Below are 15,211 nucleotides of genomic sequence, written 5' to 3' on the forward strand. Positions count from 1 at the left end.
CTCAGCACACCATTGCCACATCCCATTTGTCTTTACTAAGTGTGTGAGGGCGTGACTGCACACATCAAGGACTCTACATGAGACCGCAGACAGCCAAAGTGCTTTGCATTTGGAAACACGTGTGTGGGAATGTTCACACCCGCCGACCGCAACACCGGAGAGTGGGTCGAAGCACATGGCCTTGGGGAACAAGCGTTACGAATTTCTACCAGAGATAGAGAGCTGTAGAACAGAGAGTAGTCGAGAGCGAGAGATGTGTACCTTCCAGCAGCTGAGCAGCGCTAGCAGAAGAGTTAGCAGAGGCCTCAGAGGCAGTAGCAGTGGTGGTGTTGGGGCTAAACTCAGCCTTGAGCTTCATGCGCTCATACTCCCTCATCCTGGCTAGAGCCTTGTCTAAGTGGATCACTGTGTTACCTGGCAGTACAGCATAGCAAGTGGCAGGAGAGGGAGAGAGAGCGAGAGAACACAAGAGAAGGATATTAGAAGAGCAATGCGGGTTAATAAACTCAACTGGCCACAAGCTGAAGTTATTTAACCTAATATGCTGTATTTTAGAGCATGCATTTCTTTTTACCTAAGTCGTCGTTAGCGAACGGCTCCAGGTTGGAGGTGGTGGACAGGGTGCTCTCGTTGTCTACCGATTCTGCGTCGTTCCGCCTCTTAATCGGGACGTGATGCTTGATGATCCGGATGTTCTTCTCCGACACATCCTGAGAGAGGTAAAAAGGGAATTCAGTCACACACCACTCACCCATGGGGGCTAACAAACACAATTTAGAGAGAAAAAAATACAAAATAAATCCTAAACGAGAACCCATTCATCCTTCATTGTCCGAATGAGGAAGAAGGGGGAGAACAACAAAAAAACGTTGATTCATTGCAGAGACCGCTCTGCTAAACTCCCTTGACCGATTTTGCATCTATTCTATCTCGTGAAATTAGTGAGGGATGCAATAGACTAAAAACAATGGGCAGCGCATCTGCCCTTGTATCCTTTTCTCCAAACATGGGGGAATCGGGCATCTCATCCATCACTGGGGAACAAAAGAGTGATTTACAAAGACAAAAGGGATTGTTATAATTTAGCGAAACATCCGGGGATCTGGGCTAGAACAAAGACCTGCACAGCCACACATCTAATCTGTCCGGCAGGCAGCAACCGCAACGCTTCACTCAGACTGACGGATAGGCCTCAAGGCACAGCCTTACTGACAACTTGGGCACTCGATTTCAAAGACAAGGGGGGTGGGGGGGCGGAGAACAAAGGAGGTAGGCAGAGAGAGAAAAAGAGATGGACGGAGTGTTTAAGATGGATGAGAGTGAAATAAAAATAGATGGACAGTGTTTAAGATGGATGGCTGGAAAGAGCGAGAGATGTTGAGAGAAAGTGAGAGGTGTCAGGAATGAGACATTGGCAAGAGCTAGAGAAAAGAGCGAGAGATAGGGAAAGCTTGAGAAGAGAAAAGAGGGAGTGTGGGTTATGACAGGCAAGTGATTTAATGAGGAGGCAGGGGAAGCTTGAGAAGAGAAAAGAGGGAGTGGGAGATATGACAGGCAAGTGATTTAATGAGGCAGCAGGTGTGTGTGTGTGTGTGTAAATCCGTCTGTCTCACCCCGTCGCTGGTGGCCAGGCTCTCGCTGGGGGTGAGCTCTGACTGGGAGCCGGCTGCCCAGGCAACAGGGCCCAGGGTGGAGGCCTGGTCCTCGGCCGCACTCTTCTCCGTCAGGTGCCTGGTCACTATGTCCTGGAGGTCAACAGCAAAAAGACATGGTTAAACATGAGAATCCAACAGCAAGGAAGAACGTTAAAGCATGAGCTGTACATTTAGAAGAAACACTGCATTCTATGCTCCTACGTGATTTATCAACATTTCGACACCTCAGGTCTTTATCAGTAGCTCCTTGTGGCTCCATGGGTAAACCATTCCTATGAGGTTTACCCATGGATTGTATGAAATACTATTTACAGTCTTAGAGTAGGAGTGCTGGTCTATGATCAGCACTAAATCGTCATTCGGAAGTGTTTACCTGTAGGGTGTAGAGTGCCCTCTGGCGCAGGTAGTCAGTGTTGAGCAGCTGCAGCTCGTGGAAGAGCTCGATGAGGAAGTGGGGCCGCGACTCGTTCTGGGAGATGAGCGTGGCCACCTCCGAGTAGATGGTCTCCCTCAGGGCCTCGAACAGGGAGAAGTCACTGCTGGCATCTGGAGGTGTTAAAACGCAAGACAGACACTCGAGAAGATGTTGCAAGTATAAGTGGCAGTCTATTGGGGATATATTATATATATATCCATCCATCCAGTATTGCACAGGTGGCGGTGTAGTCTTTGGCTCCAGCTCTGCTGAAACATACCTTCATCAGCACCATGATTGGCTGAATCAGATGTGTTAGAGTAGAGTTGGAGGAAAAGCCTGCACACCTAGTAGTTCTCTAAGAGTAATGTATCGAAGGCAATGATACTGTACAATCCAACACATTCCTAAATGTAAAAGAAAAAGCAATTGCATTTAAAAACAATTTTTTTTTAAAGCCAATTAGAATGCCAAGCATATTACTCTGATTCAGAGGGGTTGGGGTAAATGCGGAAGACACATTTCAGTTGAATACATTCAGTTGGACAACGGACTAGGTATCCCCCTTTCAATTGTTAGCTAAGTCCATTAGATCAACCGAGAGACTCCAAGGTTACACTAAGGTTGGGATCTAGTTTGAGTCCGTTAAAAGTTTAACTGTATTACATGCATGAGGTGCTTGGATGACCGATATTACACAAAAGTTCAAATCAATGACAATCAGTGATAGCTGGTGCTTACAGTGGGGGAAAAAAGTATTTGATCCCCTGCTGATTTTGTACGTTTGCCCACTTAAAAAGAAATGATCAGTCTTTAATTTTAATAGTAGGTTTATTTGAACAGTGAGAGACAGAATAACAACAAAAAAATCCAGAAAAACACATGTCATAAATGTTATAAAATGATTTGCATTTTAATGAGGGAAATAAGTATTTGACCCCTCTGCAAAACATGACTTAGTACTTAGTGGCAAAACACTTGTTGGCAATCACAGAGGTCAGACGTTTCTTGTAGTTGGCCACCAGGTTTGCACACATCTCAGGAGGGATTTTGTCCCACTCCTCTTTGCAGATCTTCTCCAAGTCATTAAGGTTTCGAGGCTGACGTTTGGCAACTCGAACCTTCAGCTCCCTCCACAGATTTTCTATGGGATTAAGGTCTGGAGACTGGCTAGGCCACTCCAGGACCTTAATGTGCTTCTTCTTGAGCCACTCCTTTGTTGCCTTGGCCATGTGTTTTGGGTCATTGTCATACTGGAATACCCATCCATGACCCATTTTCAATGCCCTGGCTGAGGGAAGGAGGTTCTCACCCAAGATTTGACGGTACATGGCCCCGTCCATCGTCCCTTTGATGCGGTGAAGTTGTCCTGTCCCTTTAGCAGAAAAACACCCCCAAAGCATAATGTTTCCACCTCCATGTTTGACGGTGGAGATGGTGTTCTTGGGGTCATAGGCAGCATTCCTCCTCCTCCAAACACAGTGAGTTGAGTTGATGTCAAATAGCTCCATTTTGGTCTCATCTGACCACAACACTTTCACCAGTTGTCCTCTGAATCATTCAGATGTTCATTGGCAAACTTCAGACGGGCATGTATATGTATTCTTGAGCAGGGGGACCTTGCGGGCGCTGCAGGATTTCAGTCCTTCACGGCGTAGTGTGGTACCAATTGTTTTCTTGGTGACTATGGTCCCAGCTGCCTTGAGATCATTGACAAGATCCTCCCGTGTAGATCTGGGCTGATTCCTCACCGTTCTCATGATCATTGCAACTCCACGAGGTGAGATCTTGCATGGAACCCCAGGCCGAGGGATATTGACAGTTCTTTTGTGTTTCTTCCATTTGCGAATAATCGCACCAAATGTTGTCACCTTCTCACCAAGCTGCTTGCCAATGGTCTTGTAGCCCATTCCAGCCTTGTGCAGGTCTACAATCTTGTCCCTGACATCCTTGGAGAGCTCTTTGGTCTTGGCCATGGTGGAGAGTTTGGAATCTGGTTGATTGATTGCTTCTGTGGACAGGTGTCTTTTATACAGGTAACAAGCTGCGGTTAGGAGCACTCCCTTTAAGAGTGTGCTCCTAATCTCAGCTCATTACCTGTATAAAAGACAACTGGGAGCCAGAAATCTTTCTGATTGAGAGGGGGTCAAATACTTATTTCCCTCATTAAAATGCAAATCAATTCATAACATTTTTGACATGCGTTTTTCTGGATATTTTTGTTGTTATTCTGTCTCTCAGTGTTCAAATAAACCTACCATTAAAATTATAGACTGATCCTTTCTTTGTCAGTGGGCAAACGTACAAAATCAGCTGGGGATCAAATACTTTTTTCCCCCACTGTAGCTGTGTGCTAGGGGTGAGTTTACCTGGCGCTTCAGTGCATGCAATTCTGTTAGAGAGGAAAGGTGTTCTCCAAGCATAGGCTGTGAGGAAAATCAAAAAGTAACGACATAAATAAACCAAAAATAAATAAACAAAAAGTAAAATGTGGTCACGTTACAAAAATGTGAGGACATAAAACCAATTAAACCAAGATTAAACTCAAATAACAATAATAATGAAACTGAAGATGTGAGTGGACAAGGTGTGGTGTGATCTGGTCAAGGTTTTGTACCGGAGGAGAGGTCGTTGGGCTTGTTGCCTGTCTTGGTCTTGGTGTCCAGTTTCTCCTGGGTCAGTTTATCTAGCAGGCTCTGGTTCTGGTCCCTCTGGCGATGGGGCTGCGGCACCCTCTCCTGGACAAAGTTGGCCGTGCTGGACACGCTGTCACTCTCCACTCCTGGAGATACACAAGCAAGGAAAGTGAAACACACAAAACAAAGAGGGGAGAAAGTGTGAGATATGCAAAAAGAAACATTTACACACATATGTTTAAAAAAATACCCTATTTGTGCATTCGTCTTTTGCATAGATAGTGTTGACCAAGTCGCCTTGAGCAATACTATTTCAGTTCTGTCTCTGAAATATTGAGGTCTTCAAATCTCTAGTATTATGTTGTAAATATATCAACAGGCAGGTGCTACACAGTCGTGGTGGTCAGAGTGAGTTACTTCCTGGCCATCCTAACTGAGCTGCCGGAGAGGAACGAAACGTCAAGTTCTAGAGAAAAAGCAGTCAATATAAATCATTACAGGTCCCTACACAGTATCCCATGTCCCCGTACCAGTGTTCTTGTGGTGTCCCTTGGCCAGCCGGGTCCTCCTCTTGGAGTTGGGCGTCTTGTCGCGGGAGGCCAGGCTTGCCTGGGCAGAGGCCTTACGTCCTGCCCTGAAGGCCTTGGTGACGATGGTGGGGTCAGCCGGGTCCGGCATGCTGCTGAAGCTCTCCTGGGAGGCCTGGTCGAAGGCCTGGGGCCGGGTGTTGTTAGCCCCTCTATGGGGTAGAGGGGAGGGGGATTCGGTGATAGGAGCTGGAGGCTGGGAGACGTTGAGCCAGCCAGATTCATGGCCACGACTGCCGGTTCCTTCATTCTGCCTCTGGGGCCTGGTGGGATGGATACAGACAGAGAAAGACAGTTGGACAAATGAAGGAAAAAAATGTGAGTAAGATAGAACTAAGTAGCAATGAAGTATGCCTTTCATTCTTTGCACACAGGCCTGGGAAATGCAAGGGACATCACGATACAATATTATCACGATACTTAGGTGCCAATACGATATGTATTGCGATTCTATATGTATTACGATTTGATACAGATTGTATTGCGATTTGATGTTCCAAACATATTGCTCACTATATGTCTGCTGTAGAGGGACAAGAGAAAACTAGTTTTGATCAGTCAGGAAAATGGAAGTACTGAAAGCATGTTGGCTCACTATTTAAAAAAGATGGAGAACATGCTATAGGATCAATAAATACTGGAGTTTTGGCACAGGTACAACCGACTAGCGCTAGCTAACGCTGCCTATACTTGGGAGTCAAACATCAGTAATAATATCATCCAAAAATATCACGATATGCAACTATTTGATTTTTTTTCACCAATCAATCACTAACACACACACACACACACACACACACACACACACACACACACACACACACACCTTTTGTCTACAGTGTTGAATGGGGAGCATTGTAGGGGCGGGGGGAAGCTCAAGTACTCTGTCTTGACTGAGGTGTTGGGATCCAGCTGCTGCTGTTGGTTGTCTGGGCTGACTTGGCCACCAGCACTCTGAGGGAACTCCCCCATAGCAGAAGGGAACAGGGGGTTGAAGTTAAACCCTGTGGAGGAGAGAAAGAAATGAAGTGAGCAGACAGAGGTATATTGTGTAGGTTAGCGGTTTTTCCATCATGAATCTGGTTCTGGAGGCAAATCTGCAGCGTGGTCACTAGCTGGCACAGCCACAAAGTAATAAAATCAGATTTTAAACCTAACCCTACTTGCTAACCCTAATCTTAAAACTAAGACTAAAAAGCTTAGAGACAATTTTGACTGGCTTATTTAAGGGGAAAATCGTTCAGTTCTGCCTCCAGGACAAGACTGATGACAATAAACGTCAACCTGCGTATATTGTGATCTGGAAAACACTTGGTTACAAACATATCAAATCAGGAATTTCTCCTACTATTCCGGTATGCCCTCTATTCCTCAATAACACTCATATGTGCAAGAGCTTCTCAATTTCTAAAAGCTAACCTCTGAATTGAACTGGGTCAAGGTGACGAGTATTTAAAGAAGAATGCCTTCTATGACATTATTACAAAAGCAATTAATACATTTTTGCACACCCAGTCCCTGAAAGAGACTGTATTTGAACACTAACTATACAAAGCATTATGAACACCTGCTCTTTCCATGACAGACTGATCAGGTGAAAGCTTTAAGGAGACAGGTTAAAGGATTTTTAAGCCTTGAGACATGGATTTTGTATGTGTGCCATTCAGAGGGTGAATGGGCAAGAATTTCAGTGCCTTTGAACGGCGAAGGGTAGTAGGTGCCAAGCACACCAGTTTGTGTCAAGAAGTGCAACGCTAATGGGTTTTTCACGCTCAACAGTTTCCCGTGTGTATCAAAAATGGTCCACCACCCAAAAGGACACTCAGCCAACTTGACACAACTGTGGGACGCATTGGAGTTGACATGGGCGCCAGCATCCCTGTGGAACGCTTGACACCTTATAGAGTCCATGCCCTGACAAATTGAGGCTGTTCCTAATGTTTGGTATACACTCTCATTCCTTTGAGAATTTTCACTCATACAAAACAGATATGTCATAACATCAACGAGGAAGGATCGAAAAACAATGGATGGAAGATGTATGTATAAAAGGGTGTTGGAAGGCGTACCGGAGGAGAGGGGTGAGAAGCCGGCCAGGCCGGGAGGCAGGTGGAGGGCCTGGTTGACAGAGGGGGGCATGGAGGAGATGAAGGGGAGAAAGAGACTGGTGGGGGAGAAGGGGGGACAGGCACTGCCGGAGTCCCGGGACGTGGAGCCCTGGTTCTGGGCCTGCTGACCTGACGATGAGGAGGGCGGCTGCTGCTGCTGTTGACGACGAAGCAGGTCACTCAGCACCAGTTTCAGTCTGGGGACAAACACAGGCAAGTCAAGTGTTAAAACCTAACCACATTCTTGTATTCACAAGTCATGTTTAAACCTGATGTCATGTTCACATATACTGCAGATAGTCATTAAACCATGATTGGCTATGCACTTAGAGCTATAAACTAATGTAGACATGACATGCGTGTGCACCTAACAAACGAAAGCTGCAATGAATAAATGTTCAACTGAATTGTAAGGTCTGGAAAACAGACACTGATCATTTCCCTCATGCAGTACATTGAGCCAGTTACATTAACATATTAGTAAAGTATCTGGGGACTTCAGATTAGAATTAGCTACAGTATATAGCTAAAATATGGTGCAATGTTTGTTGTACAATATCTGTGTCAAATGGGACCCGTGTGGCTTAGGTGGTAGAGCATGGTGCTTGCAACGCCAGAATTGTGGGTTCGATTCCCATGGTTGGACCAGTACGAAAAAGTATGCACACACTTACATACTGTAAGTTACTCTTGATAAGAGCATCTGCTAAATGACAAAAATGTAAATAAACCAATAGAATCCATATTTCTAGTTTATTTTTTTGTGTGTTCGGTCTACCTTTCGGCGTTGTTCTGCTGCCAGGCCAGCTGTGTGTAACACTGGCTGAGCTGGTGCATGACCAGGTGGACCTGGGGGGAGGACAGGTTGTTGGGCAGCGCGTTGTACGGTCCTGTCAGCAGGGTCTGGAGCATGTAGGACAACGTCTGGAGGGGAGAACGGGTAGGGACAAGGAAAACGGGTAGAAGAGATGTAGAAAGTGTGTGTGTGTGTGTGGAGAGAGAAAGAAAGTTTGAAAGAGATAGAAAGAAGGAGGGGAACAAAATGGTATTCATGAACCCGTCTGTCAACTGGTTTCCCCATACAGGTTCTGACACCCAGTCAAATAGGATCTCAAGCCAACGGCTGATTTGTATAAAAGGAATAGCAGCGTTTGCATTTCCATCAGGACGACGCACGCTGGATAAATTCAAATTCAACACCATGCCCTATAGGTTAAGTGTCACCGCCACCATGCTATATCAATGACAACGTGGAGAAAATCCATTTAGGCACCTCTAACACAAGACTGGCGTGAGTAATACATTTTCTTTATTAACTTACTTTATCGACCTTAGTGAAATGTAATAGACATTTAACAGAAAGGAAAGCGAGCAGAAATGCCAAACATTATTTGGCGGTGTGCCTATAGCCTTAGGTTGCTGCAACCTTTACTGTAGGTTGGGTGAAACAGATGTCCTGACTCCAAATAGGTCAGATAAGCTTTGCAATAAATAACTTCAGCCGGACCCCCTCTCACATACAGAGGGGAGAGAAGGGAGCTGGTGGGGATAGTAAATCAAGGAGAGAACATCCCTCTCCAATGTTCACACAGTAATGTGCCTTTGTCTACACAGACATTTCCCACCGAAACGCTAACACATTCTAAAGCAAATACTGGAACAATATTTCTAACATACAACGTAGGGAATGGGCAGATGTGACCTAAAAGAACACTAATGTCATTTGGTTGTTATTTTGTGATGTCATAATTTTTTTTTTATAAAGGAGCTCTGGATAAGAGCGTCTGCTAAATGACGTAAATGTAAATACTGTAACTTGAAATGCATCAGTGGTGGAAAGAGTACCCAATCGTCATACTTGAGTAAAAGTAAGGATACCTTCAAAGAAAATTACTCAAGTAAAAGTCACCCAGTAAATACTACTTGAGTAAAAGTATTTGGTTTAAAATATACTTAAGTATAAAAAGTAAATAGAATTGCTAAAATATACTTAAATTCCCAATATTAAGCAAAACAGACGGCACCATTTTCTTGTTTTGTTTACTTACGGAGAGCCAGAGGTACACTCCAACAATTTACAAACAAAGCATGTGTTCATGATGAACCAAGACAATTACACGTAAATACTTTCATGATGACTTCTTACACCAAACGGGTGGCGGTTAGTGTGCAAAGTATATGATTACTGTGAGAGTAGTTTCTAAACATACCAAAGTATTATGTCCCCCTTCCCGTTGTAACAAGCCGCCATATTATGTCAGTCCACTAGGGACCTTTTGCTAATGTATTAAGTGTGTATGTTTATCCTGTGTTACCATTTAGTTAGCTAGTAAATAAATAATTAAACCAATGTGTAGCACTGAATCATAAGTAAGGCTGGGGTTTTTGCTGACGCAAGAGGTTACAACTGTTCAAAATGATGATATGATACAAGGTTATCATTAATACGTTGACCGTTTATGGATGTGATAGGTAAAGACCCTTAGAGTTTAATTCGGGAGATGGTAACTCTTTCAAGAACCGCTCTCGTGGTGCCCCAATTCCTAATGAGTTCATAAAAAATTTGGTAACAATTAAACATAGTCATTTGATTAGATAAATAACAGTCAACAGATTAATGAAAGTAAAGTCACGACACAGACCAGGCGTGAACACACAATATTACGAATATTTGAAATACTTGGTGTACTTTATTTGGCTTAGCTGGTCATGTACAATGGAAACAAACTCCTCATGTCAGGCAAGCTAAATTAACCTCAAGTACCTCCTTCGGTTTGGTGAATTCAGACATGGTTTGATACGTATTCCAAACATTTGAAATACTTGAGGCACTTAATTTAGCTTGGAAGGTACAAAGAAAACAATGGAATAGTCTGAAATGCGGGCAAATCCCTCATGCCAGACAAGCTAAAATCAATACATTCCAAAACGTTGACATGCAAGGTTCCCTTGATATAGCTTAGCTTGTCAGGTACATAGAAATCAAACTCCTCATGCCAGCTTGCCTCGTACCTGACAAGCTAAATCAGGCACGCCTCAACCATGTCAAATGTTTTAGATAAGCATATGTATTGGTGTGAGGTGACTGAAGTGTGTGCCAACTGCTATACCAACCTGCTGGTCCTGCAGTAGGGTCTGACACATGCTGGTGCTGAAGTCCAGCTGCCTCTGTAGTGTGCCCACCTGCTCCTGCCAGTGGTTTGATGCCAACGCAGACCCAGTGCCAGAACCCTCCTGGAAGGACAGCTCAGCCGCCCAACGCAGGTTCTCCTGGCGCCTCGCAGCCCCGATGCCGCCATGGGCTTGGGACTGTTGTTGTTGTTGTTTGGCTCGAGAACGGGGAGAGGGTCGGCCACTAGCTACAGATGCAAATTGTTGGGGCGGCTTCAGAACGTTGCTGGGGAAAGAAGGGGGTGAGTGATATATTTGTATTATTGGGTGTCCAACGAGTTGTGGGTGCTGCTGTGAATGCATGACCCAATTTTCCCCCAGAACTTTCATGATGCCAAGATTCAAGTTTTATTAGTCTTATAAAAACGGCCTACGTATGGTCATCATCCAACAAAGTGCTTACTTGCAGGTTCCTTCTCGACAATGCAACAATAAGAAAATACCAACCAAGTAAATGGAAGAACAATACCGTATGTAACCATATATCAATAGAAACCTATGGGGTGGAACAAAAGCCTGCACACCCAGCATCTCTCTAGGACTGGAGTTATTTTAGGGTTAACCCTTACCCCTCATAACTACTACAACTGATTAAGCAAATAAAATGTTATTTGTCACATGCACCGAATACAACAGGTACAGTGAAATTAGTTACAAGCCCTTAACCAACAATGCAGTTAAGAAAAAAAATATTTTCAAAAATAAATAAAAATCAGCAGTAAATAAGACTAGCGGGGCAATATACAGGGGGTACCGGTACAGAGTCAATGTGCGGGGGCACTGGTGTCGAGGTAATATGTACAAGTAGGTAGAGTTAAAGTGACTATGCATAGATAATAAGAGAGTCGCAGCAGCGTAGAAGTGGGGAGCAGCTGTTCAGGACTCTTATGGCTTGGTGGTAGAAGCTGTTTAGAAGCCTCTTGGACCTAGACTTGACGCTCCGATACCGCTTGCCTTGCGGTAGCAGAGAGAACAGTTTATGACTAGGTGGCTGGAGTCTGACCAATTTTTAGGGCCTTCCTATGACACAGCCTGGTATAGAGGTCCTGGATGGCAGAAAGCTTGGCCCCGGTGATATACTGGGCCATTTGCACTACCCTCTGTAGTGCCTTGCGGTTGGAGGCCGAGCAGTTGCCATACCAGGCAGTGATGCAACTCGTCAGGATGCTCTCAATGGTGCAGCTGTAGAACCTTTTTAAGGATCTGAGGACCCATGCCAAATCTCCTGGAGGGGGAATAGGTTTTGACATGCCCTCTTCACGACTGTCTTGGTGTGCTTGGAGCATGTTAGTTTGTTGGTGATGGGGACGCAAAGGAACTTGAAGCTCTCAACCTGCAGCCCCGTTGATGGGAATGGGGGCGTACTCGGTCCTCCTTTTCCTGTAGTCCACAATCATCTCCTTTGTCTTGATCACGTTGAGGGAGAGGTTGTCGTCCTTGCACCACACAGTCAGGTCTCGGACCTCCTCCCTATAGGCTGTCTCATCGTTGTCGGTGATCAGGCCAACCACTGTTGTGTCATCAGCAAACTTAATGGTGTTGTAGTCTTGCCTGGCCATGCAGTCACAAGTGAACAGGAGGGGACTGAGCACACACCCGAGGGGCCCCCGTGTTGAGGATCAGCGTGGCGGATGTGTTGTTACCTACCCTTACCACCTGGGGGCGGCCCATCAGGAAGTGCAGCTATGAGGGCACTGTGGTGTTGAAAGCTGAGCTGTAGTCAATGAATAGCATTCTCACATAGGTGTTCCTTCTGTTCAGGTGGGAAAGGGCAGTGTGGATTGCAATAGAGATCTGCTGATCTGTTGGTGCAGTATGCAAATTGGAGTGAGTCTAGGGTTTCTGGGATAATAGTGTTGATATGAGTCATGACTTTGTACGCGTCTGTGTGGAGTAAAGGTGGTCTAGAATTTTTTTTCCCTCTGGTTGCACATTTAACATGCTGATAGAAATTAGGTAAAACTCATTTAAGTTTCCCTGCATTAAAGTCCCCGGCCACTAGGAGCACCGCCTCTGAATGAGCTTTTTCCTGTTTGCTTATGGCGGTGTACAGCTCATTGAGTGCGGTTTTAGTGCCAGCATCGGTCTGTGGTGGTATGTAGACAGCTATGAAAAATACAGATGAAAACTCTAGGTAGATAGTGTGGTCTACAGCTTATCATGAGATACTTTACCTCAGGCGAGCAAAACCTTCCTTAGATATCATGCACCAGCTGTTGTTTACATATTTGCATAGGCCCCCGCCCCATGTCTTACCAGAGGCCGCTGTTCTATCTTGCCGATAGAGCGTATAACCCGCCAACTGTATGATCTTAATATCGTCGTTCAGCCACGACTTCGTGAAACATAAGATATTACAGATTTTAATTTTGAAAACGGTTTGGCCTAGAAAACTACTACGACTATGGATTGATGAGACGCACGAATATGATGGTTTTCTCCCTTTTGCTATACAAGTGTCACGGGACTCGTCTGAAGGTAACCCATGCAAACAAATAGAAGTATGGAGATAGTTTAGTGGCAACAAAATAAGGGGTTAAATGTGTGTCCAAAAAAAAATATATATATATATCCTGATCTTTCTTAAAATCTCCTAACGGTATATATTTTTTTAATACCCAAAGGGGTCCTAAAATTCTAAATCAAATAGCTAAATGTACCATGGTATGACCATCTTAAAACAATTCCATATGTAGCTTAGTCTCCCCCCCGCTTAGACTTTTGTGCCCTGTCTCTTTATCCTGAATAGAAAAAAAATAGGTATCCTTTTATGAATTTTTCACAGACCTGTCCAGTGCCTTCCTATTGCTGTAGGATCTCTGCTTCCTAGTGGAGTAGAGATGCAGGTCATCACTGGAGCTGGACTCTGCTCCGTCCTCTTCCTCCTCCTCCTCCTCAGCACCCATCTCAGAGGGGTAGCCGTCCTCGTCTAGCTGACAGGGGGTGGAGCCGCCCCACGTGGCCATGGTCCTGAGGAGGGGGGAAACAAGTCAAGTAAGACCCCACTCAGAGACTAAACCGATCTCCCAAGGCACTTCATGTAGATATGAAAGCACATGATGGCTAAAAGCGTCATTCTACTTGTATCTGCAACATTCAGAATGTTTCACATCATGGAATTCTCCCAGATTATTTAGGGGTCTTAATCTAGGGGTAATGCTTCGCTCACCTCTCGTCCCTGCTAAGAGGCTGTGAGGCAGCGAGTCCCTCTGGGTCCTCCATCTTGTAGGGGGAGTCGCTGAGGCCGCTCCTCCTCTGGTGCTCGGCCATCAGGGACTCCAGGTGCTTCCTCCGCTGGCGCAGCTCCTCCCGCAGGATCTGGTGGCGCCGCATCTCACACCACAGCTGCTGGAGAACCATGAAGGTAAATAAGCAGTGTCATTTTCATGGTTACATCTGCAAGATACTGGCATCCAGCCATGGCTAACACGGTTACGCTAACCCTTACCAGTTAACCCTCAAGAAAAGCCTTGCACTGAGCGTGTGATACAAGTGTTCCTTTTGATTTTGGCGAGCCAGCACTATAAGTCTGTGGGATGAGCCTACTATCCTTGATGTTACAGTGAACTGACCCTGTCAAATCAAATCAAAATAAAGAACCCACCTCGTTGTCAGTGACAGAGGCATTAGCAGCAGCCTGGGCTGTTGGTTTGAGCACAGCGGTGGCAGCAGGAGAAGCGTTGGCTTTGAGGGCTGCAGCCGGAGCAGGGGGAGGGGCCGGGGTGGAAGTTGCAGCTGGGGGATTCCTCATCAGGGCCTGTTGGCTCACTGTGCTGCTGGACACTGACGACTGGAGAGAAGATGGGAGGGAGAGTGTGTGAGAGGCTGTCTCAAATAATACCCTATTACCAATATAGAGCACTACGGTTAAAAAGAGGTCAGAAAGAAGTTCTGACACCAAAGCCTTTCAACACAATCAATCAGGAAATAGGGTGGTGTGTGCTCAGTTCTCAGTGTGTGTGCATGCACGTGTTACCTGCAGATCGGGGCAGGCCCACTGCAGGTCCTGGATCTTGTCCTGGATCTCCATCAGCCGCTGCCGTTCCTCGTGAAGCTGCTGCAACTCCTGCTGCTGCTGACGAAGCTTCTCCTCATATAGCTTCTCCCTGAGACACACACACACAACATATTTTAGATGTACAAACAGAATCACCAGCTGTGTAATTCACATGCTTAAATGCACTCACTTAGATATAAATAGACACAGGTACTTTCATACATTTATTATGGTTCAACGGCCTCTACCGCGTGTGTTGGTGCTCCCTATGGGTGCGAGCAGTCTCCTACCTGGCCTTGTCTGTGAGGGTAAGGTCTCTGGGGCTCTTGCCTGCGGAGGAGGAGCCAGCAGCAGTACCTCTGGTGTTGTTGGGCTGCTGGTGGAGACCCTCGTCGGCTGTGGTGGCATCTGTATCATCACTCTTGGAGACAGGAAGTCACACGGTTACTATTCCATAAGGCCATCCCCCATCAATGACTCAAATTCCAGCTCTTTATTTTTCTTGGACTGCAAAAGGGTCCTCTTCCACTCCGAACTGTTTAGACCACTCAGCTGCACCATGGTCATTTTAGATTCTATACCATGTGTTCTATTTTGTATTATTGGCTTATATGTGTGTTATGTTTCTACTCACACGTGCTG

General features: G+C 45.5%; 1 protein-coding gene across 10 annotated transcripts in view; it reads right to left on the minus strand.

The window, feature by feature from the left end:
- Positions 1–15,211, minus strand: part of LOC106609941 (pericentriolar material 1 protein) — a 48,566-nt gene that overhangs the window by 14,270 nt on the left and 19,085 nt on the right. For 3 of the 10 annotated variants that reach the window (XM_082978346.1, XM_082978345.1, XM_082978347.1), the window contains exons 14-29: positions 14,860–14,990; positions 14,549–14,678; positions 14,177–14,362; positions 13,742–13,920; positions 13,360–13,542; positions 10,516–10,798; positions 8,180–8,325; positions 7,363–7,598; positions 6,120–6,297; positions 5,237–5,556; positions 4,688–4,852; positions 4,440–4,496; positions 2,029–2,201; positions 1,614–1,745; positions 575–710; positions 262–414 (exon numbers count right to left, since the gene is read on the minus strand). In XM_082978346.1, coding sequence (XP_082834472.1) covers positions 262–414; positions 575–710; positions 1,614–1,745; positions 2,029–2,201; positions 4,440–4,496; positions 4,688–4,852; positions 5,237–5,556; positions 6,120–6,297; positions 7,363–7,598; positions 8,180–8,325; positions 10,516–10,798; positions 13,360–13,542; positions 13,742–13,920; positions 14,177–14,362; positions 14,549–14,678; positions 14,860–14,990 — 2,788 coding nt within the window. The remainder of the gene's footprint in view (positions 1–261; positions 415–574; positions 711–1,613; positions 1,746–2,028; positions 2,202–4,439; positions 4,497–4,687; positions 4,853–5,236; positions 5,557–6,119; positions 6,298–7,362; positions 7,599–8,179; positions 8,326–10,515; positions 10,799–13,359; positions 13,543–13,741; positions 13,921–14,176; positions 14,363–14,548; positions 14,679–14,859; positions 14,991–15,211) is intronic. The other 7 variants (XM_082978348.1, XM_082978352.1, XM_082978353.1 and 4 more) reach the window with 7 other exon arrangements.

Source organism: Salmo salar, chromosome 08, assembly GCF_965601325.2.
Source record: "Salmo salar chromosome 08, fSalSal1, whole genome shotgun sequence".
NCBI classification, from domain to species: Eukaryota; Metazoa; Chordata; class Actinopteri; order Salmoniformes; family Salmonidae; genus Salmo; species Salmo salar.